Source organism: Microtus ochrogaster, chromosome 7 (genome assembly GCF_000317375.1).
Source record: "Microtus ochrogaster isolate Prairie Vole_2 chromosome 7, MicOch1.0, whole genome shotgun sequence".
NCBI classification, from domain to species: domain Eukaryota; kingdom Metazoa; phylum Chordata; class Mammalia; order Rodentia; family Cricetidae; genus Microtus; species Microtus ochrogaster.
Genome location: NC_022014.1, coordinates 20,689,022 through 20,714,923, shown reverse-complemented (window position 1 = coordinate 20,714,923; position 25,902 = coordinate 20,689,022). Strand labels below are relative to the sequence as shown.

General features: G+C 51.2%; 1 protein-coding gene across 1 annotated transcript; it reads right to left on the bottom strand.

Moving 5' to 3' along the window:
• Nucleotides 1-1,211: 1,211 nt before the first annotated feature.
• Slc13a2 (solute carrier family 13 member 2) lies at nt 1,212-24,513 on the bottom strand. Its single transcript, XM_005349452.2, has 12 exons — nt 24,412-24,513; nt 10,108-10,236; nt 8,276-8,412; nt 7,981-8,180; nt 6,970-7,141; nt 6,725-6,847; nt 4,243-4,461; nt 3,977-4,065; nt 3,553-3,674; nt 2,539-2,700; nt 1,829-1,966; nt 1,212-1,379 (listed from the first exon to the last, which is right to left on the bottom strand). Exons 1-12 carry the CDS (start codon nt 24,511-24,513, stop codon nt 1,212-1,214), a joined length of 1,761 nt encoding a protein of 586 aa, XP_005349509.1.
• Nucleotides 24,514-25,902: the final 1,389 nt, after the last annotated feature.

Sequence of the window (25,902 nt, the reverse complement as noted above, 5' to 3'; positions counted from 1 at the left end):
CAGAGTTACTTTCTTAACATACCTCACACCCCCTGGATGCTTGGCATGTTCTGTCAGGATCCATGTCCCCTGGAGACAGCCATATTCTTTCCTGGCTGCTCTCCCTACGGGTCCCCAGCTCTGTAAAGGTGGTGAACAGGATGAACTCTTTTCTGTCTTCAGAGCTGGTACCCCCCTCTGTTAATATCTTTTTCTCTTTCCCTCTGCTGCAGAAGGCTCGCAGGGCACCATCCGCACTGAGAGACTTAGGACAGACACACAGACACGGCGATGGACTTCCAAACTGGGTGAGGTGTTGATGCTAGAATGGATGGTGACATGCCATCCATCCCTACCTTGCCAGACGCTGGTATCTGGGGTCTATGAGAGCGTCGTGTGGGATGGGTAAGGAGGCAGATGGCTGTATACTGTCTGGCTCTGAACTCTGAAGACCATAGCAGGTTTGAGCCTGTTCCTTTGTGCCTATCTAGGTGCCTTATCTATCTTCCTGTGGGCTGCCATTTTGGATGAGGGTCCATCTTTCTGAGCACCCTGGCATGGGTCAGCCTGTCTCCTCTGGTCTAGCGGGACCGGTTTTTCCAGCTGGAGGAAGGGTCGGTGAGGAATTGGCAGGGGCAGAGGGTTTTATGTAAATGTCCAGGGAGTGCTCTGGGAACGGGGAGGCCGGTTTTCCCAAAGGCACGCAGAGACTGGCAGCTCCCAATTAGCCGCTGGTGAAGTCACTGCAGCTTTGCTAGGTGGCTGCGCCCACTCCAAACGGCCTGGCAGGGGTGAGCGACCTCTGCTTCCAGGCCCTGAGCGCGCCGGGAAAATGACCCGGACTCTATTGAAAACATCTTTAATGAACTTTGGAGTTCCCGCTCCCAGGCGCCTCCAGCCCAGAGTTTCAATAAATACAGTGCAAATAGGTCTGGAGGTCTAGCTGGAAGACAGAGGGCGGACGCTGTCACCTTACATAAAGCCACCCAGGCGCCCTTAGGCCATACTACACACGCGCGTCCCCGCACAGCATACGGAAACACGAGCATCTTCCTTTGTACCCCAGAGAAACAGCAGACACACGATCTTTGCAGACACAGGAATACACGATTGCACATGCGCCGGCCGACTCTCCAACACTGGCCCCGGACTTGGCGTTTGGAGCGCCCTCTCCTGGCTGTGAGGAGTGGCACCAGTGGGCTTTCCCCAGCAGAACTAAGTGGTATCCTAGTCTAAAGGCCTGGTTCGGTGGAATTGGGCAGGCTGGGAAAGCATTGGCTTGTGTTGGAGTTGGCCCAGGATGGGAATTTGTCCAGGTTGAAGATGGGGAAACTCCAGCTGTTGATGGACAGTGTGATAGTCAGCACCCCGATGATGTTGAGCAGAAATCCGGCCCGGGCCTAGAGTGAGGCAAGCCAATGTGAATCAGAAACACACTCCTCAGCTCTCGGGGGTGCTTAGGACCCCTCTCATCAGCAAAGCCCTTGGGAAGTCCTGCCTTCGGTTTAAACTGCAGTATTGTGCAATGTCTTTGTCATTTATTTGACTGTCCATCCTAACAGGGAAGGTGGGGGTTCCTTATAAGCTTCTGGGGCTCTGAGCCTTGTTTTCTCTTAGGCCATTTCGTTAAGTGGGGATGCCACCACCCCTGGAACTTCCGAATGTCCCCTCCCTTTATTTGCTACCTGGGACTATAGAGTATAAAGATGCTAGAGTTTCTGCCGTCCCCCAGCCCCAGGGCCAGCTCTTCTCTGGGAACCTCAGTGTCCCTCAGCTGCGTTATGGTGCCTTGAGAGGGAGAGACAGGGCAGGTGGCGGGCTGAGGCATTCCCATCTCCTAGCCACTCACCATATCGGACACTTTGAGGCCTCCGAAGGAGAAGGCAATGGCATTGGGCGGAGTGGCCACAGGAAGCATGAAAGCCAAGGAGGAAGCCAGGGTGCAGGGGAGCATGACATAGAGGGGATGAAGGCAGATGGCCTGCGCCTGGAGGATGACAGTGGGCACAGTTGGTCCTGGCCCCGGCTCAGTGGGGAGGCCACCCCGCCCCTCCCCCCTCTGGTCATGAACCCGATTCCTGGGCAGAGTGTTCTGGGGTGACCTGGAGAGGGCCCCTTGACCTCTTGGAGGAGATGAATGTGCTGCCCTGCCCTGTGGGGTGTAGTGAGGGGAGGGGCCCATAAAACCGATCTCAAAGGGGCTCAGGAGGTGTCATCAAAGGCTGTGGGAACACGCCTAAGGAGGAAGGGGCTGGGGACGCTCCAGGGAGCAATTTTACCCCCATCACTTCTGGAATGACCAGAACAGGGATTGGGTGGGGAGGTGGGTGAGGTCTCCAGTCAGCCCCACTGGGATACTCAAAGAGTGATGTCACTAGGGACAGGTGACTCAGGGGCCAGACGGCCTTGGGACCTAGAAGTTCAACATCTGGAGCTGGGGGAAGCCTGGGAGGTGGTTCTCTCCGTGCAGAAGAGGAGGTTTGGACCAGCCCCCTGAGTAGCTACGGGGTAGAGAACAGGCAGGAGGGCTGCCTGGAAGAGGGTGCCGTGTCAGCTCACCATGGAGGCCAGGATGGGCAGGAAGAGCGTAGTGGTAGCCACGTTACTGGTGCACTCGGTGAAGATGGCAACCAATAGGCAGAGGATGAAGGCCGTGGCTGCTGGTGGTATGTGCTCCAGCGGGGTCAGCTTTTCTCCCAACCACGCAGACAAACCTGATTGCTGATGGCAGAAGGAGGTGACAGATAGAGACAGAAAAGCTCCCGGGTCCCCAGCTGGAACTCTGGGAGGCCCTGGCCCTGTCCACACCTCCATGGCCTTCAAGTCAAACAACTCTGAAGGAAGTTGGTGCCCAGTTAGGACCAAGGGGGGCTCCCTGCTGCTCCTTGGGACCAGTGGGATGAGGGGGGAAGGTTCTAGTGGGAAATCTGCGATTTGTGAGTGTGAGTATCTTGCTTTCCTGGCTCTCTTGAAGCTCCTGGATCATCTGAGTCCCCCCCCCCACCCCCACACACACAAGCGTTAGGGCTGAAGGGATCTTGCTTTTGGTGGTGGTGATGGAGCTTGAAGAGGCTGGAAGAGGCTACTTAGAAAATGGGCAATTCCCAGGGTCTGTCCCCGTCCACTGTCATGCCAGGCTGTGGGACCTGATGCTATTCGCTGCGCTGAGTTCCTGTCTCCTCCACATCAAGCAAAGTGTCTGGCACAGTCTGTGGATATACTAACCACAGACCCAGGAATCTGCTACATCAGCCAGGACCCAGGTCTAGGGCTGCAGTATCCCGAATCTTTCTGCTCTTTTTGGATGGAAGGTCAAGAAAAAAGACGCTCTGGTCCCTGGAAGACTGTTAAATGTCGCCCCCTGGAGGCGTCATCTGGTATGGCACCAAGCCGATACTAGCTTTGTGGGTGCTCAGGCCTATCACATTGGCTTCAAGAATAAGTGGCTGTGTGGGGGTGGGGCGCATCGCTGAGAGAGGCCTACTTTCCTTTGGGCTTTAAGAACCCATCTGCGGAGAGGTACTTAAGGCTGGCGAGGGACTATCCCAGGGTTTCCCTCAAATAGGCTCTCACCTCACTGCCTTTGGCCAGGGCAAAGCCCCCACCCAGCAAGATCAGGATATTCCAAGGCATCTTATCGTTCATTGTCTTCCAGGTGAGGATGGCAGGAGGAGCCTTCAGCTTCCCTGGTTTGTCTGCTCCCCAAGCAGACAAGGATGGTCACCAAAAGTCAATAGGCCTTCCCTCCCCTCCACTCGAGGCCTTCCTGAGTGGGTTCCTATTAAGTAGGTTCCTAGTAAGCTAGGTAGAAGGGAGTCCCTCAGTCTCCATCCCTGTAGTATCCCACCTCTGTCCCTGAGTTCCTGTGTCCTTGGCAGGTCACTCCAACCCCTCTAAGCTTTGCTAGCTCCTGCTGGGTGTGGTAGAAGGCAGTAGGCTCTACACCTGCAGGCGGGGCCCTCTGGAGACCCTTCCCAGTCCCAGGCCGGGTGCTTACTTGGGTCCTGGGTCAGTCCTGGGATCTTGGAGGGGATGAAGAACATAATCAGGCCGATGAAGATGGCCACTGTTCCATCTGATGCTAAGCTGTGGAAGGGGCAGGAGGGAAAGGCTGAGGAAGGGACAGAGAAGGGACCCCACCATCAACATGCCTGGTGACATCCTGTCCCCGCCTCAACTCCCTTCCCTCCCTTTGCCTCCCTTTTCTTCCTTTCTAGTTCAGAGTCCCCGGAAGTCTCCCCTCTGCCCTCTGGCAGGTCTCACCTTTGGCCATTTTCATTGGCAAAAAGCGTGTCACCCCAGCCTGGGAAGAAGCCTGGCTCTCTGGTGAACCAGAGTACCACCAGGAAAATAAAGAGGACGGTGACAGTCTTTTCTGCAAAATTCATGGGGCCAAGCAGCGTGTGCTGGTTCTTGATGACCTGGAAGGCTGCCTTCTTTTGTTCTTCTTCCCCTTCCCCAAAGCCAAAGTTCTTCCGGAAGCTGCAGGCAGAGGCAGAGGCAGGGGCAGAGTGTGAACGGTCTGTTCCAGGCATGGGGCAAAACCCTTAGGTCCTGGCTTCACAGCTAGAAGAGAGTCCAAGACCCAGAGGGGCATCTTGGCATAGTCACCCGCTTCCCCTCAGACAGCGTCTCATATAACACAGACTGACCTTGAATTCTAGGCATACGTTATTGTGCCCAGATTATGTGGGATTGGGAACCAAACCCAGGTTTCATGCATGCTAGGTAAACTCTCTTCTGTCTTACATTTCTAACCCTTTGTTTTGTTTTTAGTTCAAGTTGGTCTCCATCTCCTGATCGTCCTGCCTCAGCCTTCTGAGTGCTGGGGTTATGGGTGTGTACCACCAGGCCTGGCTTGGGATTGTGGTTTTTCTTCAACAAGAAAGCTGTATCGTCTTTGTCTTCCCCATTGTCACCCTTCCTGTGAAGGGTCTCTTGTGCTGAGCCTTTGGCGGCCAGAGTGAGAGGGATGAGTGGCCCAGACTCCGAGTGTCCTTTCGGTCCTGATTCTGAGCTCCCCTTTCTGTTAACAGGCCGGGAACTGCTCCCTTCCCTCCCGCCAACCCCGGCTGTCTCTGCCAGCCTCAACAACACCTTCATAGTCCTTAGCCATTCAGAGGCTTTGCCTCCCCCTTATGCTGTCTCTTTACCTTGTGCTGGCATTTCGCTTTACACTTGGGTAAATCTTATCATCTGCTGGTCTGTGAGTTTCTCAGGGCAAAGACCATGTCTCACACATCTCTGGCTCCTCCAGTATCCAACACTATGCTGACTTCATCAACTACCGCCTTGCCTCTCACCAGCTCCCAGCCTTAAGCCAGCCTCTTTGCAGCTGCCCAAGTGATTTGTTCAAAGTACAGCTTAACAACTTGTTGTGGTTCCTCTCTGCCTGGAAGGAATGGATGAATAATGGCTCACACCCCAGTAATACTCAGATCACCACTCTGGTCCGTGTGCTCGTTGACATCACTAACTGATTGCAGACTTGAGTTCAGCTGAGTCTTAGCAGGGTCTCTGACTATTTTACTTCACTTTGGGTTTTTAAGACAGGATATCATGTAACCCAGGCTGGCCTTTAACTCATGATCCTCCTGCCTCAGCTCCCCAGGTACTGAGATGACAGGTATATACCACCATGCCTGGCTACCCAATACTTCTCAACATAGGTCTCTAAACTGGAATGAAAACTAACTCAGGATTGCATGAAGATAAAATCCACCTCCTCATCTTAGCCTCAAGCACAAGGTCCCAACTCTATGTGGCACACAAAGTCCTCTGTGATTGTTCTCTGACAGCCTCATGACAGCCCTTGGGAAGCAGTGTTCTCAGACACTCCCAGGGCTTTCTGGCTTCTGTGCTTCTCGCCTCTCCTGCTTGAATACCTTTCCCCACTTCTAACCCTGGCTAACTATCAGTCCTGCAGGAATCAACTGAGATTTCATGTCCAGGAACTTTCTGGAATGCCCACTCCCTGTGCTCTCCTCTCTTGTGGCCCCTACCATATCATCACTCATCAGATGGAGAATGGCAAGGATAGACTTTGCCTACGGTGCAAGAGTCCTAGTGTTCAATACATGGGAAGGCAAACAGAAGGACCACCTCAAATGCTCCTCTAACTGACTGTGCTCCATGCGGCATCCCCAAGTGCTCATCCAAGGACCATGGAGCATTATGGGAAGGTGTATGACTGGCGGGGATGGGGTGGGGGTACCAGGAGATGTGGTTTTCAGGGCTGGAGAGATGGTTACTGACTAAGTTAGATGCTTGCATGTAAGCATCAAGATCTGAGTTCTGGCCCCAGCACTTGTACATAAAAGATGGAGCTAGGGATACGGAGATCAAAGGCTCCCTGGAGCTCATTGGTTAGCCATGGTAACCTGGATAAGTTCTGGGTTCACTAGGAGACCCTGTCTCAAAAATTAAGGGGAAAAATGGTTGAGGAAGATAGCTAATGTCAAACTCTGGTCTTCATACACTTTTATATAAACATGTGCACCTGCCCATACATATGAACACACACACACACACACACACACACACACACACACACGAGACATGACTTTCAATCCCAGGATTTACCATTCCTCCAGACTCAGCTTGCTCATTCCATCACATGGGAGACCAGTCACTTAGAGGAGAAGAGGGCTTCTCATGGTATGGTCCCCCACCTTGTTTGGATGAATCAGAGGATCCTGGGGTACAGATAGGAAGCTGGGTTTCTCTTACCTATGGCACCACTTACTTGAAACCCAGGAAGAGGACCTGCAGCCATATCCAAGCCAACATCAGCAAGATGATCATGGTGGGGAAGGCAAAACCAAACCAGGAAGCAAAGTTTATCACGTTGCCATTTTGGGGGAAGAGCCTGATGAAGGGGACATGGGCTGTTGTGTGACATTGTCCCTGAAACTGCCTGGTGAAAATGGCTTCACCACAGCAAGAATGCAAATCCCCATTCATCATGCCCCCCTCTCCCCTGGCACTCACGAGTTCATCTGGCCTTGGAGCACCAGGTTGGGGGTAGTGCCTGTTAAGGTGGCGATGCCCCCGATGCTGGCTGAGTAGCAAATGCACAGACTCAGGCCCTTGTGGAAGCGGCTATGCTCCTGAGACTTCTGTGTGCTGGGCTCTGAAGAGGCTGAGACAGCCTGTCCATTATCTGCCAACAAGGGAAAGAAAGCTCATGGGGACAGGTGCAAGATGAGTTGCAGGAATCTTGGCTGGGTTCTGGGGCCTCCAGGGCCCCTTGGTTATGGACAGCTGGACTTGAGTTTCCAGGGGGACAGAGACTGTTCCCAGGCTCCAGCATTCTCTGGAGCTTTGGACTGGAATGTTCTCAGACACAATCCTGTTCAACTTCTCTCGGGAAACAGTCACAGAGAAGCGAGAAGGGTTGCCTAGACCAAGTAGGAGGGATGAAGCCTGGAGAACTTCCTGTTCCCCAGACTGCAGCTCACTTCTCACCAAACTCTTGAATTGCTATGATGTGCTAGCCCAGGCCGCTTAGCTTTGTGCTCAGTGTTTATTATTGTTGTTGTTGCTGTTTTGATGGAGCCCAGGGCCTTGCACATGCCAGGCAAGCACCCTCGCATCAGCTACATACATATCTCACAGATGTTGGCATTTAATATTTTTGAGACATTATTATTTTTACATACAAACATGTACATGCACACATGCCACAGTGCACATATGGAAGTCAGAGGACACCTTGCAGGAGTCAGTTTTCTCTTTCTATTATGTGGGTCCTGGGGATCAAACTCATGTCTTTAGGCTTGGTGGCAGGCACCTTCACCTCCTGGGTTATCTCAGCAGTCTCTACTGGCATTTTACATCCGGGAAAACCCCAGGAAGACCTGGTCAGGTCAGTCACTTGCCTGTCTCTTTTCCCATGGGCCTTTCAGAATGGAAGCCATGTCTGGGGGGCAGGATCTGCTTCAGATCTGGGGGCAGGGACTGCTTTAGGTCTAGGGACAGAGTCTGCTTCAGGTCTCTTACCGAGTTTGGTAGCCTCCTTCTGGGGACTTGCTTCTTGGAGCTCAAAGGCAGGGTTATCACTGCCTTGCTCCACGTCCTTTTGTGAACCCTGAAGTTGCTCCAGGACCGCATGCCCAATGGGCACCATCATGGCTGTGGTGGCTGTGTTGCTAATCCACATGGAGAGGAAGGCTGTGACCAACATGAAGCCCAGAAGCAACCTACAGGCAAACAGACAGACACTCCGCCATTCCGGCTTCCTTCCAGACATGGGACGCCCGTATGCTTCTCCACCCTGGATCCCACACAGACTCACAGGGCAGGCCGCACTCCGATGATGAGGAGTACTCGGAGGGCGATGCGCTTGTGCAGTTTCCAGTGTTCCACAGACACGGCCACCATCATCCCCCCGATGAACAATATGTTGGTGTCATTGAGGTACTCTATGCCGACCTGGGGAGTGGAGATGGACCTGAGACTTTTGGGGACCGGTCATGACATCCTCACAAACTGGTATTCCTCTGGGACCTCAGAACCAAATGTAAATGGCCTTTGGGCAATCAGCTGTTCTATAGGAGTCCTGCCAAACTCACTGCTTTTCTTCTCTCTGAGAGACTAAGAGACTGCAGCCTGAACAGCTGTGCTTCAAGCAGAGCACGGAAGGTAACCAACTCCCCGGCTCTTAAGAGTATGTGCCGTCTCTACCAGTATCATCACCATCACCTGAGACTTGTTACAAACAAAACACTTAGCCAGGCCTGGTAGCTCTGCTGAACCCCAGGAGCAAGAACCATGTGACTGGGCTAGCCTGGGCTGAACAGCAAGACCCAGTGTTAAAATGAAGGGGGAAGAAGAAGAAGAGAAGGAAGAAGATGGGGAGGAGGAAGAGAAAAAGAAGAGAAAGAAGGGGTGGTGGAGAAGGGGAAGAGAAGAAAAAATGAGGTTGAGATGAGATCCCCTTTTTAGCTCCATTGGAGTCAGGTCAGAGGGAGGCCCGTCTATCTGTTCTGCTTCTCAGTGCCGGTGGTTGCGGTGCGGTTCAAACCGAAGAGCCATTACATTAGAAGTATAGGGTTAGGGGCTGGAGAGATGTCTCAGCAGTTAAGAGCACTTGCTGCTCTTCCAGAGGACCTGGGTTCGGTTCTCAGTGCCCACATGGCAGCTCACAACCATCTTTAACCCCAGTTCCAGGGGACCCAATGCCCTCTTCTGATCTCCGAGGGTACCAGGCACAAATGTGACGCATATACATACATCCTCACAGACTTAATACACACATCTAGCACATACACCTTTAAAAAGTATATGCAGCCAGTCCTCTCTTTGGCCTTTGTATGTGGGGTCTGCATTCATGGATGAGGTAACCCCTGTTTGGAAAATACTCAGGCAAAAACTGCATCTTTGCCAAAGGTGTGCATGCTTGCCTCTACATGACTGTCTTTAAATTTTGTTTTACATTTACGTGTGTGTGTGTGTGTGTGTGTATGTTCCATGGCTAGAGTGTGGAGGTCTGAAGACAACTTGTAGAAGTCGGTCCCTTCTCCCACTAAGTGGATCACGGCATGAGGCTAGGCAGCAAGTGCCTTTATCTGCTGAGCCACCTCCTCAGCCCTATGTTCTAAACAATACATTATGGCAACCATGTACTCATATCGGGTATCACAAGGAAGGTGTGTGAGTCTCTATGGAAACACTACACATCTTAAGTGAGAGAATTGAGCATCCGGGGACATCCAAAGGGTGTCTTGTATAAAAATCCTCACTTTGGCTCTGTGGATACGGAGACAGGTGACAGTTTATCTTTTTGTTTGCTTTTGACAGGCTCTACCTAGGTAGTCCAGGTTGGTCTTGAACTTAAGATCTTCATGGTCGACCTCTCAGTGCCCGACTTGACCCGCTGCTGGGGGAGTTCCTCAGTTGGCTTTCATTGCCCCCCTCCAGTTGCAGGCCCTGCACGTCTCCAGCAGAACTTATTCCTCCTGTTGTGAACGAACTGGCACAACAGCCATGCATGCTTCTAGGATACTCGCTGCCTCCTAGCTGGCTGTCTTCTTCCACAACTCTGTGAAGTGGTGTCCTTGGTTCCAAGGCTCTAGGTAAGATCCCCCCACCCCTGTAGCCTTTCCTCCTGTGGGCGAGGGTGCTTACCTCAGAGGCATCCATGATACCCATCAGGGGGAAGAGGACGATGGGGAACAGGCCAGTGACAGCCAGGGGCAGGGACTCGGTACACCACATCAGCGCCATGAGGATGATGGTGTAAGCGCAGTAGGCTTCCTGTGGGCAGGAGGAGAGAAGCAGAGAGGGCTTAGAAGGTATAGCACCTTCCCTTCTGCCCTCAGGAGAAACCAGGCCATTTGTGCCAGCATGAGGAGAGCCTGAGAATATTTGATTCCCAAATTCAAGGTTTCCATCTCAAAATGGAAATAAACAAAGAAGAAAGAGTTAGAAACATGGCTCATTTGGTAGCATGTTCTAGCATGTATACTGCATTGTGTATAATCCAAAGCACCTCAGCATTCAGAGAGCCGTTCCGGAGTTCAAACTTATCCTTGGCGACATAGCAAGGTTAGGGACAGTCTGGACTAGACATGAGACACTATCTCAGGTTTGGGTTCATTCATTTTTGTTGTTGTTGTATTTGTTTTGAAATAAAGTCTCACTGTGTAGCACTGGCTAGCTCCAGGCTCACTATGTAGACCAAGCTTGTCTTAAGCTCACAGAGATCCACCTGCTTCTGCTTCTTAAGAGCTGGGATTAAAGGTGTATACCACCAATGAGACCCCATCCCAAACAAAACAAACCAGTGTCCTCCTCTTGTCTTTGACCTTGGGGCTGGGCATTATAAGAGGCCTCACTTAGTTCAAGAAGACTCCAGGGGAGTCAGCGAGAGGAGAGGGTGGAAAGCATGGCCCAGGACCTTGATCTTCTTCAACTCTTGTTTGTTTCTTTACTAAGTGATTCTTGGTGGGAGTCAAACTTGTGCATGCTAGGCAAACCTTCTGCCTCTGAGCTCCACCCCAGGACAGCTTGGTGACATCTGGATCCGTGGAGCCCTAGTTTTGAAGCTAATCTTGTCCAAGGGAAGGGATCTTGTCAGAAGTTTTGGGAGGTTGAACATCTGCCTCCTGCTGGGGTTGCTCAGCACAGAAACCAAGGCGCGGTTCACTTTTTCAGACAAGGTGAGAGTGTCTCCCATCTTTGCATTATGCAAAGAATTTGGGGTCACTCCGAGGCATAGATTTTGGGTACCAGAAATCCCCCTTTCCTTCTTTAGGCCCACAGACCCTGATCTTAAGAATAGGCTAGACGGAGGCCAGACATGGGCCCAAGACATCAGGAATCCTGTCTCCTTGTCAGAGCCTCTCCCAGGGCCAAAGAATGATTAGCCAGAGGGAGACACTGGCCCAGACTGTTGGCTGAGGAAGGAACAGGGCGGGGGATGGAGAGTTGGTGGTGGGGCGAGGGGGTGTTTATAAGCTATGGGCTGGGACTCTCCTCCCTTATCCATCCAATTGTTTGCCTTCTTTTACCACTAGGCTCACCCTCAGCACCTGCAGCCTTGCAGCCTTAGTACTCTGATGCTGGGGAGAGTTTCTCTCTCGGGGAGTGAGGAGGAGAGGCCTGGGGGAAGAGGAAGCTGTTATTGAGCAACTTTTAGGACTTCTGTTAAAAACATAAGCGCCATTAAGGTGGGTGTGGTGGTCTCACTTTATGGAGGTGTCTGGAGATCAAGTGGCTTGCTCAAGGTCTCAGGACAGCTGAGGAGTGGCTGAGTTAGAACAGGCATTAGAACAGGCACTCGGCTTGAGTGGCAGGATTGCATAAGGCTGAGGGTTCCAGAGAACACACCCTCAGAAACGCATAGGAAGGTGCTCTTGGAGCTGCACTGGGTGCCACGCTCTTGGCTGTCTCTGGGCAAGCTCTCGTTTGTTTGGCGATGCCAGAAATTGATTGAACACACTCAACCTCTACCCCCTCTAGCATTGAACCTGAACTCATTAGCTCAGGGGTAGGGCCCCCATAACCCTTGACCAGAGATCCACCTCTTTCCTCGACCAGCTGTTTTCTGCTGATGCCAGTTTTTCCTTGCTCCTCTGTACTTGCCTTGGTTGGACAGACAACTGCTTACCTACCCCTCAGACTAAGGACAGGCCATCCCCTCTGTACCCTCGTGCTGTCTGACCAGAGACAGAAGGAGGTTAGGGGTCAACACTGCTGATTCCAGAAAAACTGCCCTGCTGAGCATCCCAAGCCGTCTCCCTGCCAAGTCCCATGACCAGTGGGTTTGAAATGCTTTTCAGTAACATTCAGCTGTTCCTTGAGGTCCCAAATGCTCTCCCCAGTTCACAGATGAAAAGAGAAAGACACGGTTGGGTGGTAGTACTTAATCCCAGCATCCGGGAGGCAGAGGTAGGCAGATCTCTGAGTTCTAGGCCAACCTGGTCTTCAGAGTGAGTCCCCAGACAGTCAGGGCTACACAGGGACCCTGGCTCAAAAACCAAAACCAAAACAAAATGAAAACAAAACAAATGCAAAAAACAAAACAAAACAAAAAACTGCCAAAGCTTGTTCTTCCTGGATTATGGGTTCTCAGCTTGGACATGGAATCCTGAGGACCCATGAACTTTGATGGAAGAACTATGTTCTCTCTTTGAGAGCATCTTGTGAAGACTATGAGCATAGCTGACAAAGTCAGCAGAGATTGTCCTGTCTCACACATGGCTCCACTGTGAGTCTTCTACACCGTAATGTTCAAACTGATAAACATTCACTAGGAACCATACCTTACTACACCTTACCATGAAGTGACTTACCTTACCATGAACACCTTACCATACATTTCCAGACATCACCATACTTTACCAAACTGTGCCCCATCTTACCATCTCTTACCATGCATTACCACATCTCACCGTATTTTGCCACGCCTTACCATACTTTACCATGTTTTAAGATGCCTTGCCATATTTTACCAACCCTGTACTATCCATTACCACATCTTACTATACCTTACTGTGCCTTACCATATTTTGCCACGCTATACCATACTATACCATACCTTACCATACCTTGTCATTCTTTGCCACACCTTACCATACTTTGCCACACCTTATCATAATTTGCCACATCTTATCATACTTACAATGCCTTACCACGCCTTCCCATACTAACACACCTTTCCACAGCCTTCCATATCTTGCTAGACCTTGTTCTCAATGTATGACCACTCTGTCTTTAACTTTGAATTCAGTGTTCAATAAATAAAAAGAGGCATTCAACACTTCATTATAAAGTAGGCTTTGTGCCAGCATGGCGGTGCTTGTGCCAGCGTGGTGGTGCCTAGTATTGGCATGGTAGGCAGAAGGGTCGGATTTCAAGGCCATACTCAGGGCTATATGAGACCTTTACTCAAAGAAAAAGAAAAAAAAAGCAAGAAAAAGGAAAAAAAAAGAAAAAGAAAAAGAAACAAAAACAGCCAGAAAGATGGCCCAGTGTGCAGAGAAACTTGCTGTCAAGTCCGATAACCTGAGTTCAAAACTTAGAATTCACATGGTGGAAAGAGAGCCAATTCTCAAGCTGTTTTCTGACCTCCACATACATGTACAGCACATATGTGTGCATACACACAATATATAAACAGAGACATATGTATAAAATAACTCAAAATCCAAAAATAAAAATGTAGGTTTGTGCTGGATGAGTTTGCCCATGTAGACAAGTGAAGCATTCTGAGGCTGTCTGAGCGGGCAAGGCAGTTGTCTGCTTTAGCTTAGAAGTATCTGAACTTAAAACAGGTTCATGGCTGGGTGGTGGTGGCACACTCCTTTAATCCCAGCACTCAGGAGGCAGAGGTAGGCGGATCTCTGTGAGTTCGAGGCTAGCCTGGTCTACAGAATGAGTCCAGGACAGCTCAGGCTACAGAGAAATTCTGTGCCAAAACAAAACAACACCAACAAAAGAAAAACAGGCTTATGAAGCTGAGGCTTATCTGTATGGTTTTCACGTTTCATGTGCAAGCCTTAAGGATCTCAGGGATTCTCCTGTCTCCAGCACCACACAGTTGGGATCACAGGGCACCAGATCTCATTATAGATGGCTGTGAGCCACCATGTGGTTGCTAGGAATTGAACTCACGACCTCTGGAAGAACAGGCAGTGCTCTTAACCTCTGAGCCACCTCTCCAGCCCCTGCACTTGTTTTGAAACTCAGGCACTGGGGATCTGTGACTCGTTTTCCCCAACAATCCCTTTAGGCACTGAGATGTCTCCCCAGCTCCTCGTCATCATTATTTTGGGGGACTTTGTTACAGATATTTTGCTTCTGAGACAGAGTCTCACTAAGTTATCCATGTTGGCCTCAAACTCTGGGACTCAAGTGACTTCAGCTTCCCAAGTAGCTGGGACTACAGGCATGTGCCACCAGGCCTGGCTCTGTCACAGATATTGGATTGTAGCTATCAGACACTGGACACCTGCCCACATCAGTTCCAGCAGCTGCCTCCCAATCTAGTCAGCATGCTGTTCACACTGTCACTGTTTGGAAACGCAGTAGTTTCTACACCGTATTTTCCTCTAAGGCACCAACAATGGAATGTGTATTTTAAAACCGCAACAGGGTTTTCCTGGAAATCAGGATTCCTAACTGCTTTCCTTTGCAAGTAATATTCTGGGAAAAATAGAAATGACGCACTTGTTGTAGGTGGGACGGTCCAGCTTGGAGCTGGTGTGCTGCCAGTGTTCTGCAAGGCTCTGTGGTTAGATGCCACCCTTTGGGCACTGCTAGAGGCATTGGTGGGCCTTTTTGCTCTGTCCCACAATATGTCTGATTCCAGGTTGGCATCCCCAGCTCTAGGAATGGGGAATCCAGGGATTCCAAGCCCTACTGAGGACTGGCAGCCCTGACACGAAGCCCCAGTGGCTTACATCTGGCCTCTGGCAACCCCCTAGCACCATAGGACCACTGTGTGGTACAGATCCCAGGGGCACAGTTTCCCATTTGGAGCGAAGGCAGAGACTGTGCCAGGGGTGTCCTGGGTCCAGGGCTCAGAGAGTTTTGTACTGAGCCTTTCTGCCTTCTGCTTCCTAGGCCCAGGAGGGGAGCTGTTTCCAGTTCTGGGTCCTCTCTGTAACACTAAAGCAATTTATTCTTGTTGTAGTAACTATTTTTTTGTTGTTTAGGGGTCTCAGAGCCGAGGGGTATGCTCTACCACCGAGTCCCACAGCTGGGTCTGGGTGCCTTACTCACAACACTCTGATCTTGCCCACTCTGCTCCAGTTCAGCAGGCTTTGGTCTCCCTCGATTTCCTCGAGCACTCCGTCCTCTGTCTGGCTACAGAGATCTTTGCAGAGGTCCCTCTCTTTAGGCTTCCTTTTCCTCCCCATTTTGCCTTGTTGACATCAGTTTATTCCTAGATCTTAGTTGGGTATTCCTTTTTCAGGGGATCCCCTCCCCATCTTTTTTTTTAGAGCGAGGCTCACTCTATGGGTCATGGATGGGATCTCTTGGTCTCTGCCTCCCAGGTGCTGGGATGACATGTGTGTGCCGCCTTGCTTGGCAGCATTCAGCTTTATGAAATAAATGGGTATTAATTTTTGTCACTGGACCATAAACTGTCCAAGCCTGTTTCTGCCGAAAGGGTGAACCAATACACAGCATTAAAAGGCAATGATAACAGGTGGTGGTGCAAACCTTTAATCCCAGAACTCAAGAGGCAGAGGCAGGGGGATCTTTGTGAGTTCGAGGCCAACCTGGTCTACAGAGCGAGTTCCAGGACAGATAGGGCTGTTGCACAGAACCCTGTCTCGGGGTGTGTGGGGGGGGGAAGGCGTGATATATATACCCAGCTTGGTCTTCAGGGAGTCTGTATGGGCTGGCCTGCATAGTCAGCAGGGGACAGGAAGACTAGCTCCTTAGAGGATCCTCCAGGTATAGGTTGGAGGCTTCTTTCACAGTGAAAAAAAAGTCTATTCAGCAAACCTAAGAACCCAGACCCAGATTTATTGCGGTCCATCTTTGAACGAGTCACTTAACCTCTCTTGGAGCTTTTTTTTTTTAACCCTAAAAACACTACGAAGCATTTCCAGCCATACATGCATGTGTCTCCTTTATAGGAAGAAAAGGGACAGTTTTTCTGGTGGGGATAGGATAAGGAGGAAGGGGGAGCGGGTAGGGAGGGGTGGAGGTGGGGTGCACCTAGGACACAGAGGTTAGGGTTCACTGGAGAGTAGCTTTGAACTTTTAGAGAACCAGGTGACTATATGAGGCACGCATGGAAATGAGGGTGCCAGAGAAACCAGGGCAGACTCTGGACCCTGGGGAATAGAAAAGGCAGGGAAGGGAAGGGCTGTGAATGACATGGCCTTTACCCATCACAGTGCATGCAGCACATGGCTCTGAGGCAGGAGCAAACGCCCACAGTCTCAAATGTGTCCCTGCTTGTGCCTGCTGGGGATTGAAGGTTAACTTGGGGTGGGGATGGTTGGCTTACAGCGGGGCATTTCCATTGTCCCTGGACTCTAGTACATGGATGCTACTGTAGGGTGCAGGGACATTCCCAGGGCCTGGAGGAAGCTGACAGGCACTGCTGCAGAGGACAGACCAGAGGAGTGAGAGTCCCAAGGGGAAATGACCTTTCCTGAGCCCCCTACTGCTAGACTGGAGAATACATCCAGGGGTTGTCTTAGGGTAGGCCTAAGTCAGGTTCCTGAAGATGTACGTACTTAAAAAGAGTTCTGTCTGCCTCGAGAGAGATCAAGAACTTTATTTAGAGACACGACCATGGAAATGGGAGGCTGAAACAGGGACAGAAGATGGCAGCCTGATCTTTTAATTACCTGATTGTACAAAGGCCAGGAACTTTGGCAGCAGAGACTTTGCTTATCACGAGAGGTTCTGGGCTCCGACTCAGCCCAAGAAGGAAAAGAATAATGAAGGAAAGGAGAAGGGAAAGGAGGAAGGCCGCACGGGTGCTATGGTGGGCATGTGAGAGCTCACCATTTGTATACACATGAGGGACCTTGGAGGGCTTCTTACCCTGGGAGGGAACCAGGACCCCTTCATACCTGAAGGAGCCTTGCATTTCCTCAGACTAAGCTTTCAAAATGTACAAAGTAAAACAACACAGAACTTTGAAGAAAATGAGCTACACTGAAATGAAGAGAGAACTTGGGTGTGTGTGTGTGTGTGTGTGTGTGTGTGTGTGTGTGTTTGCATGTGTGTGATCCTTCCCAGGAATAACAGTCAGATGTTAATTGCCCAATACCTTTGATGACCGAATCGATGAATATCACAAAGGGGACAATGGCCAGTTCAGCTATGAGAATTTGTCTCCAGGTCTCTGAAGCACCTGGCTCAGAGCCCTATCCTTACATCCAGCTTCTTTAACTCTCAGCAGGAGTGTGTCCTTTTCCTCTCTCCCATTTCCAACTCCAGGCTAGCCAGAAACAGCCAAGTATCACCTCACCAAGCAATGGCCCTGTGTGACCTTCTTCTAGGCCTTTCCCAGCAGCCTCCATGAGGGGCGCCGGAAGCCACCATCCCCACAAAAGCCTTCTGTGCCCCTGCCTGCCTTTGAGACTCTGCCAAGCACAGTGATGGCAGCTATAGCCTTGCTCTCGTTTGGGTGAGTGCCATTTACTTGGTTCCTCTTGGCTTCTTCACTCTACCTTCTGGGAACTAGAGAAAGTCAGCACCCATCTTCTCTATCCAACCCCTACACTTCCAAAACAAAGCTCTTTCAGAAAGAAGGGTCTGTTGTTCCAAGTGTAAGCATCCTTGGCAGGCGTGAACATCCTTGGCCAGGTGCAGGTCTGGGAAAGGTCATGTGCACTTATATTTTTCTTGATGTTTTTGAGACAGGGCCTCAGTATGTAGCCCTAGCTGTCCAGGAACTTGATCAGTAGACTAGGCTGGCCTCGAACTCACAGAGATCCTCTGACCTCTGTCTCCCGAGTGCTGGGATTAAAGGTGTGCACCACCACCGCCTGGCTGTACCACCACACCTGGGTACATGCACAATTTTGATTGCAGAGCAGAAGAAAGTCTGATACCAAATCGTTTCCTGAATACACTGGTAGGGACAGGCAGCGAGAGGCTGACGGCTTTCTCAGCTCCAGGCTTAGCAGAGGCTCCTAGGATTCTAAGGATTCTATCAGCCTCACCTTGCCATCGAGACGATGGTAGGGTAGATACTGAGCTGAGTAGCAAGTACTACGGAAACTGAAGGTCATTCTGTGATTCTTGATCGGCCACATTCCAACTCTTCACAGCCACAGAGTTTTAGCCAATCACTTGAAAAATCTTAAAGACACCCCACCTCTCTCTTTCCCTTTCTCCTTGTCCAGGTCTCATTGTATCCCTCAAGATGGCCTTGAACTCCTAGGCTCAAACAACTGCCTTCTTCTACCAAGTAGCTGGGGCTTCCGGCACATCAGATTGAAACAGTTGGCTCACAATGTCACAGGCTTTTTGTTTTGGTTTATTTTGTTTTTGTTTTTTGAGACAGGGCTTCCCTGTGTAGCTTTGGAGCCTATCCTGTAACTCGCTCTGTAGACCAGGCTGATCTTGAACTCACAGACATCCTCTTGCTTCTGCCTTCTGAGTAGGCATGTGCCACCACCACAACCAGTTGCCACAGGGTTTTAACAAAGCTTTGGGGACAACTCCTGACATCACGGTTTGTGCCTGGAGCCAGGCTTGCTGTGTCTGAGTGGAGTCAGTCAAGTTGAGTGAACTGGCAATCCCACAGCCCTCAGCGAATATGGTCCTCACGGAAGCCCAGGGCCACCACCTGCACTAGAATCAAGCTTTACCATTGAAGACTCTACCTTCCTTCCCACGATGTTCCTAGGGGCACTGATGAGCCAGGTCAAGTTTTAGTTATCAGGGGGTAAAGTCTATGTCAGAATACTTTCTGTCTTTACTTCAGGGACCTCCTGGCTTTGGGGAGGGAGGTGACTCCTCTTTTAAATCTTCCAGGCAAAACTTATCTCCATCCATCCCAGGTGCCACTCTCTGCTGCTCCTAGGGACCACAGCTCATCACTTGGGGTTGTGCGACAAGACACGCCTCCCTGCTTCATAGACAGGAGGGTCTGAGGCCCTGGCGGAGCCACAGCTCATCTGAGCAGCTGTGGGAAAGTGGGTTGTTCACACAGGGCCCAAGGCCTTCTATGCCTCCAGGAGGCAGCAGCAGACAGGAAGTTCGTGGAGTTTCCCGAGCCCTGGAGCTGGCTGTAGCATCTCCTCCTAGCTGTGGTGTTCAGATCTGTGGATAAGCGATAGCATATACTCCACACATGCTCTCAAGTGCTCTCGGTTATCTACCTGGCTCCAAAAGTCGTGCTCTATTCTCTGCACCCTGCTTCCTTAGAGCGTGATAGAGGGTCTAAATTCCTTGCACAGATATCCTCTGCAGTTGGGCTTCGGCTTGTCCTGAGGATGCTTATCAGCAGTTCTAAAGTGCACAGGACTGTGCATCCTGTGCCCGCGATTAAAGAGGCTGCTCTCTTCTGTTCTTAGCAGAGACATGTTTGTCTCAGTCAATCTCTGACCAACACGGCGCCATTACTATTTTTTGTAGATGATCCTTTTGGGTTCCAAGAGGCTTTTGCATTTTTGGCTGACATTTATAGATGTGAGTATTCTATTTACTCCTTATTGCCTGAAGAACAAAGTCCCCACTTCTTCCCCAGCCTCACAGGCCTGCCATAGGCTGCCTTCTCCCCTCCTTTCTGAACTTGACCATCCCAACATTGTAACGGCGCAGGCCCCCAGCTCAACACTGTTGTTTGCCCAGTCAGCTGGCCAAGCTCACCCCTGCACTGGCCCTTTGCACCTGCTACAGGTTCTGCCTGGACAATTCTTCACCCAGAGCTGGGTTGATCTGGCTCTTACTGCCACTCTGGTCTTAGGGTAACTGTCCACTCCCTGGGGGGCCCTACTTGAGCCCTGTACTGAGGGCAGCTCCTCCCCAGGCCATATATGGCGATACCTGCCATACTGCTTCCACAGCTTGGGCAGGCAGTACATTTGCGTGTGTGTGTCCCATGTCACCCCATAGGAAAGGCGGCTCCTCCACACCCTCTTTCCAGAACATGAATGGTGCCTGCCACTCACAGAACTGTGTACGAGGTTTATGTGTAAGGGAAGAGAAGAGTGGGGAGGAGGTCTCTGGACAAGGGTGCTTCTGCTTGCAGGGCTGAGCAAATGCCACACTGCAGGCCCTGTCAGCTGTCAAAGGCGACAGCAGTTCAAGAGGCTGATGGTCGTTCTTTTCACTTAATGGCTCTTGCTGGTCCCATGCTCCCCCATTCCTGCCCTCCGGGGGCCTCCAGCAGCTGTGGCTTCACCCGCCCCTTTGTGGCTTCTCAGCCCTCTTGGACTCCTTAGGAGAAGTCATTGCCTACTCTGAGCTCCTCGGCTCCCTGGCGCCATCCGTGTGGCACAAACACGTGTCTCCTACTTTGGACCCTGACGAGGTTGGGGGCAAAATATGTATATTTTTGTCCAGTTACCCCTGGGAAAAAGAAAGGCTGTCCCTCACACTGGTGACAGAATGAATGTGGTGGGTGGCTGGGTGGCCATGAATGAGAGGAGCTGTAATGGGAGCCTCTTTGCCTCTCCAGACAGCTTCAGGCAGAGACCCCAAGACCAGATGACTGCCTCTACCTTTTCTTTTCTTACAGATGACACTGAAAACAAATTACCTCATCCCTCTGGACCTCAGTTTACATGGCTGTGGAATGGAGACAGCAGCAGTAACACCACAGCTGAGCAGAGGCCTCCGTGGGAAACAAGTGAGCTAAGGCTTCGAGGTGCTTGGCCCGATGCCGAGTGCATAAAACACATCCAATAAATGTTAGCTATTTTATTGCAGAGGGCTGAACTTCGGTGGGGGCTCTCCTTCCCGTGCTAGGGGCCAGAGCTAGGAGGCTCAGTTTTACGTTTGGGGGCTAATTACAGAGAGCAGACTCAATAGGAATTCAGGAAATGTTCCTCCTTTGCCCATATTCCTTCATTAATTCACCCAACATCTCTGATACACCCAGCCATGGGAGTCTGCAGAGAGTATGTCAAAGTCCTTGCTTCAAAAAATCGGAAGAAAGTAAACAAATATACACTTTTTTTTTTTTGAGACAGAACCTCGTCTATCCCAGGCTAGCTTCAAACTCACTGTGTAGCTAAGGATGTCTCTGAACTTCTGGTCCTCCTGCCTCCACGTCCCAGCTGCGGTGATTACAGGAGTGTGCCACCATGCTTAGTTTCTTCAGTGCTGGGGTCTAAACCCAGGGTTTCATGTATGTTAGGCAAGCACTCTCTATCCACGGAGCCGTAACCCCAGCCCTGGACTCACTCTTTTAAACAGGGACTTCTCTGCAAATAGAAGGCCAGAGAGACTAGTGGGACAGCGGGCTTCTGAGATACATGTAAGAGGAACGGGAGGAGAACGAATCTGGGAGAAGAGCCCAGACAGGAGCAGAGAGAAGCCGCAGGGAGCAGAGGTGGGATGGTGGAACGGAGTCTGAGCGGGAGGCTTGCCGGTGTGGCGTCTCGGGGCCTCGGGCTTCTTAAGTTCAAATTGATTTCTAACTGTACTGGGAAGGCTGTATGGGGTTGGCAGGAGGTCTTGGGGATTCCCTGACAGTAGGGTGGAAAGTGATGGCAGGAAGGCAGGGCCAGGTGAGACAAGACAGGGTAGAGAGACTGCCCAGGTGGGGACCCTGTCTTCCAGAATACAGATGTCCCTAACTTCCGACAGTTCCTGGTTTTAGGAAGGTGGAGAGGTGACGAACTGATCTTTCCCCAGGCTGGAGAGTTGTGGTAAGATCATCTGAGGTGATAAGGGGTGTTGGTAGCAAGCCACAGCTCCCGGGCAGAGTAAGGAAAAGGAACAAACCATGCCTTGCCCAGCTACATCGCAAGGCTGTGATTAGTGGGTGGGTGTTAGTGGGTACACTCCGTGTGTTTTCCATTTGTAAAAGTCTTGACTTAGAATGAGTTTACTGGCCTTTGATCCGATCATAAACCAGAAACATGTGTAGCGTGTGGAGGGGACAGTGAGCACACAGGTCCTGCTGTTGGTTGTGTGAGCAGCTGGAGGAAGCTGAACCAACCAGAACGACCTAAGTCAAGGCTAGCATCAAAAGGCGGTAGCTTAAAACATGTCTCAGCAAGACCGTGGAAAGAGCTTTCTGGAGATGGCGGTCTGAGTTTCACGCTCGTTGGGGAAAAGCAAAGGTTTCATATAGAGAAATATTGTGGGCCGCGTGACCAAATTAGCTGGCTCAAGCAGCTGTAGAGGTTTGCAGTCGGATCCCAGACTGAGGATTTGTGGGCATCGAGACACTTGGGGGTGGCAGGTGGGGTTCTTGTTTTGTTTTTGAGGTAAGTTCTCACAACTCAGCCCAGGCTGGTGCTGAGCTCATGATCCTGCTACTTCAACCTTCCGAATGCTGAGATTAGAGGTGGGTGCTACCACACCCGGCTAGAGGATGCTTTTCAGATCATAAGACAACATACAATTACCTGGCCAGAAGTTGGGAGGGGTGTGGGGGCACAGGAGGGTTGCTGGGAAACCTGCAGAGTCTGATGGAGAAGGAGTCTGGGAATGGCATGGGAGGGAGGGGAGGCAAAACTAGGTGTCACTAAAGTCAAGTGAAGACAACACAGCAAAGAGGATGTGACCAGCTGGGACAAATCCTGCTGTGGGGTTGAGGAAGGTGAGCACGGGCCTTGGGCTGGGACCCTGGAAGCTGATGGGAATTTAGATAGCAGAGTCCGAGGTGGTGAGAGAAAGAATATGGGTGTGTGTGCATACAGGCACATTCTGAGGCTTGCTCTTGGGGGCAGGCATCTCAGAGAAGGAATGAAAGAAGCTTGTTTGTTTGACGTGAGACACATAATAGCTTGTTTATATACTGATGGGCGCGGCCAAGCAGGGAAGGCGAAATTGATCATATTTAGGGTTAGAATTCCTGTGTGGGGTGGGAACCCAAGGTCCAGAGGTCGGCCTGGCCTCTCAGGATAGTTGGTTGAGTCAGGAGAGGGTAAGCAAAGGCTGTGTGCCAGAGGCAAGTAGCAGGGCCACGTACAATAGAACGAAGGCAGGGGTTCCTAATACAGTTCCTTCCCACCAAGAGGCACAGCTTCCCGTACCAACTCAGGATTTCCCTACCCTGGGGCAAAACAGGGAATCTTTCTCCCAGGATGGTGGCGGTGGTGTCACACAGGTTCCAGCCTGTCTGAAATCTCTCTGATAGATTCCCGGCATAGAGACGCCACCGGTTTGGGCCCGAGAAGGTCATCTCAAAAATCAGTCAGGCTTTATTCCTAAGCAGGTGTTAGGGGCCATATTCTGGGCCTCCTCCCTCAGAGATAACATAACGAAAGGCCTTTCTTGATTTCACTATCTGTAGCAACAGGTAGTGGCTCATTGGGCAGTCCTGGGGGGCGTGGAATGGTCCAGGGCCAAGATTCAGTATCAGCTTTAGGGACAGGGCCACACCTCCAGCTCTGTCTCTTTCAAGCCATGCCATTTGCACAAGTAGCTAGACTGCAAAGTTAAGGTATGAGACCCTCTTGGGGGCTTCCTTCCCAAAGCTCCAGGATAATTTCACTAAAATTTAGGGATTTCTTGTTAGTTTTGGTATTGCTAGGGGTCAAACCCTGGGGTCTTGCATGTGGCAGGCAAGAAAGAGCCTTGCTACTGAACTATATCCCCAGGCTCCCAGACTAATCTGAGATTTGTTATTTAATGTTCATTTTCTTATAGAGGAACCCAAGAGGGCGTATGACCCAAACTCCACAGAACAGAGTTCTACCCTCACTTTTCCCCCTTTAGTAGATGGGACAGGGGGACCTGCCCCATAGGATGGGGAACAGGGCTCCTAGGTGCACACAGTATAGGCAGGAGACAGATGAATAAGAGCAGGGTTATTCATGACTCTCTGAAGTAGGGAAGAAGGCAGGAGCCGTGTGCTCCAGCCATGTCACAGAAAGGGCTTTTCCTTGGTGGCCCCCCTGGAGACTACAGGTCAACACTTGTTCTGTTTCTGCCTGGGATGGTACAACTGTCTGAGGCCAGCTTTCTCCTGCCCTCCCTCTCAGAAACTAGCTATGCATTTGCCTCTTCTGTCCCTGGTTGGCACTAAGTTCAGGGCGGAGTGGACACACAGCTGTCATCTCACAGAGAAACTCATCTGCCTGTTCCTGCATTTTATGCAACTGCTCTGTCCCTCAAACCTCAGGCTCCAATGTACCTGAGCACTTTGCACAGGGATTGGGTGCTGAATGAAACCATCCTTGGCTCCCAGGGAGACAGGAAGTGGTGGCTTCACTTTCAGGGGAGGGGAAGTGAAGAGGAAATTAAAGATGCCCCCGTTTGGCCCCAGTGATCTCTCCCTTGCCACCCCTAGAGTTACCTATGCTGAGGGAGACCCACAATCCTTACCTTAGTTCGGACAATGATTGGCAGAGGCAACAGGAAAATGGGCAGACATATCGCAAACAAGTAGGAACGATAGGCCCATAGGACCTGCCAGCAGGTGGCCATGGTGAGGACTAGCCAGCCGGGGCTGAGGCTGCCAGAGCAGCCGCCTGCAGGAGCCACGAAACTGAAGGACCAAGGAGACTGTGCACAGCAGGTGACTCGGAGCAGCTTATATAAAGCCAGCTGAGTGTTAACCATTGACCCACCCTGGCAATCAGAGTGTTTTTGGAATCTGGAGGTGGGAGTAAGGAGGAGGGACCGCAGGAGGAGTAACAACCAGGAAGACTTAGTGGGGCCAGGGAGGGCGAAGAAGACGAGAAAGAAAAGCTTCAGGTTACTGAAGGAAAGCCCGGACTTCACTCCTGCTGGGCACAGAAGCTGCTGGCGCACTGGGCTGGTAGAGCCCTCAGTCAGGGCTGTACAGGGCAGGAGCCAAGCGCTCCTTCCAGCCCAGCCCACCTCTAGCCTTGAATCCCCCAATCCAAGTTCTCAGCTGAACAGTTGACACATGACCCTTGGAGCTGGGTGTTGTTGCCCCTACCCTGCCTGGGTGTTGCCCCTACCCTGCCTACCCAGGAGTTTCAAAGCCTAAGATCAGGACTGAGAGGCCTGGGGCATCTGGCTACCCAGCAAGCAAGCATGCCCCCTCCTCCTAGGAGTCTGTCTTCATCTCTTTTGTAGGAGACTGGCCCGCTGACTTATCCTAGCCACGAGCCGCTTCCTCATTCTGCAGAAATCTTTCCTTGTGTATGTTGAGCATTGATGTGTGATAGACAGTAAAGATTAGTTTCTTTCAGAATCTTCCTGGTCCCCGTCCCCTGACTGCTAGGGGAAAACAGCAAATATTGCTTCGTGTTCTATTTACACATTCAGCCATTCTACACATCAGCCAGTTACTCAGCAAAGCCTTTGGCACCAGTCGTGGGTACTGTTTGCTGCTAAGGATACAGCGATTAAAACGCTACACACGAGGGCATGATGTCCCCAGCGTTAGTTCAGGCTGGCTGATGAACTGTTTCAGCAGCTTCAAAACCACTGGGTGTTCTTGTTCTGTTTTACAAGTGGGGATACTAGGCCTGAAGACACAGAGCCAGGCAGATTTCAAATGTGTTCAGTGAGTGCCCCAGGGGAGGTGCCAACCCACCGTGGGTGCTTGGGGAAAGAGTGAGCACTGGAGACACCCCAACAAGGATGTCTGGAAGAGGACTGTGTGGGTCCAGGCTCTAGAGTGGAGCCACAGGGCAGGAGGAGGTGGGGCATAGGACACAGCACGGAAGGACAAAGTGGGACTTAGAGGGTGGGGAGAAGGCCAGTGGGTGTGCTGGGGGTCGGATGGGGTACATACTGTGGTGTGCTGGGGGTCGGGCAGGGTACATACTGTGGTGTGCTGGGGGTCGGGCAGGGTACATACTGTGGTGTGCTCGGGGTCGGGCAGGGTACATACTGTGGTGT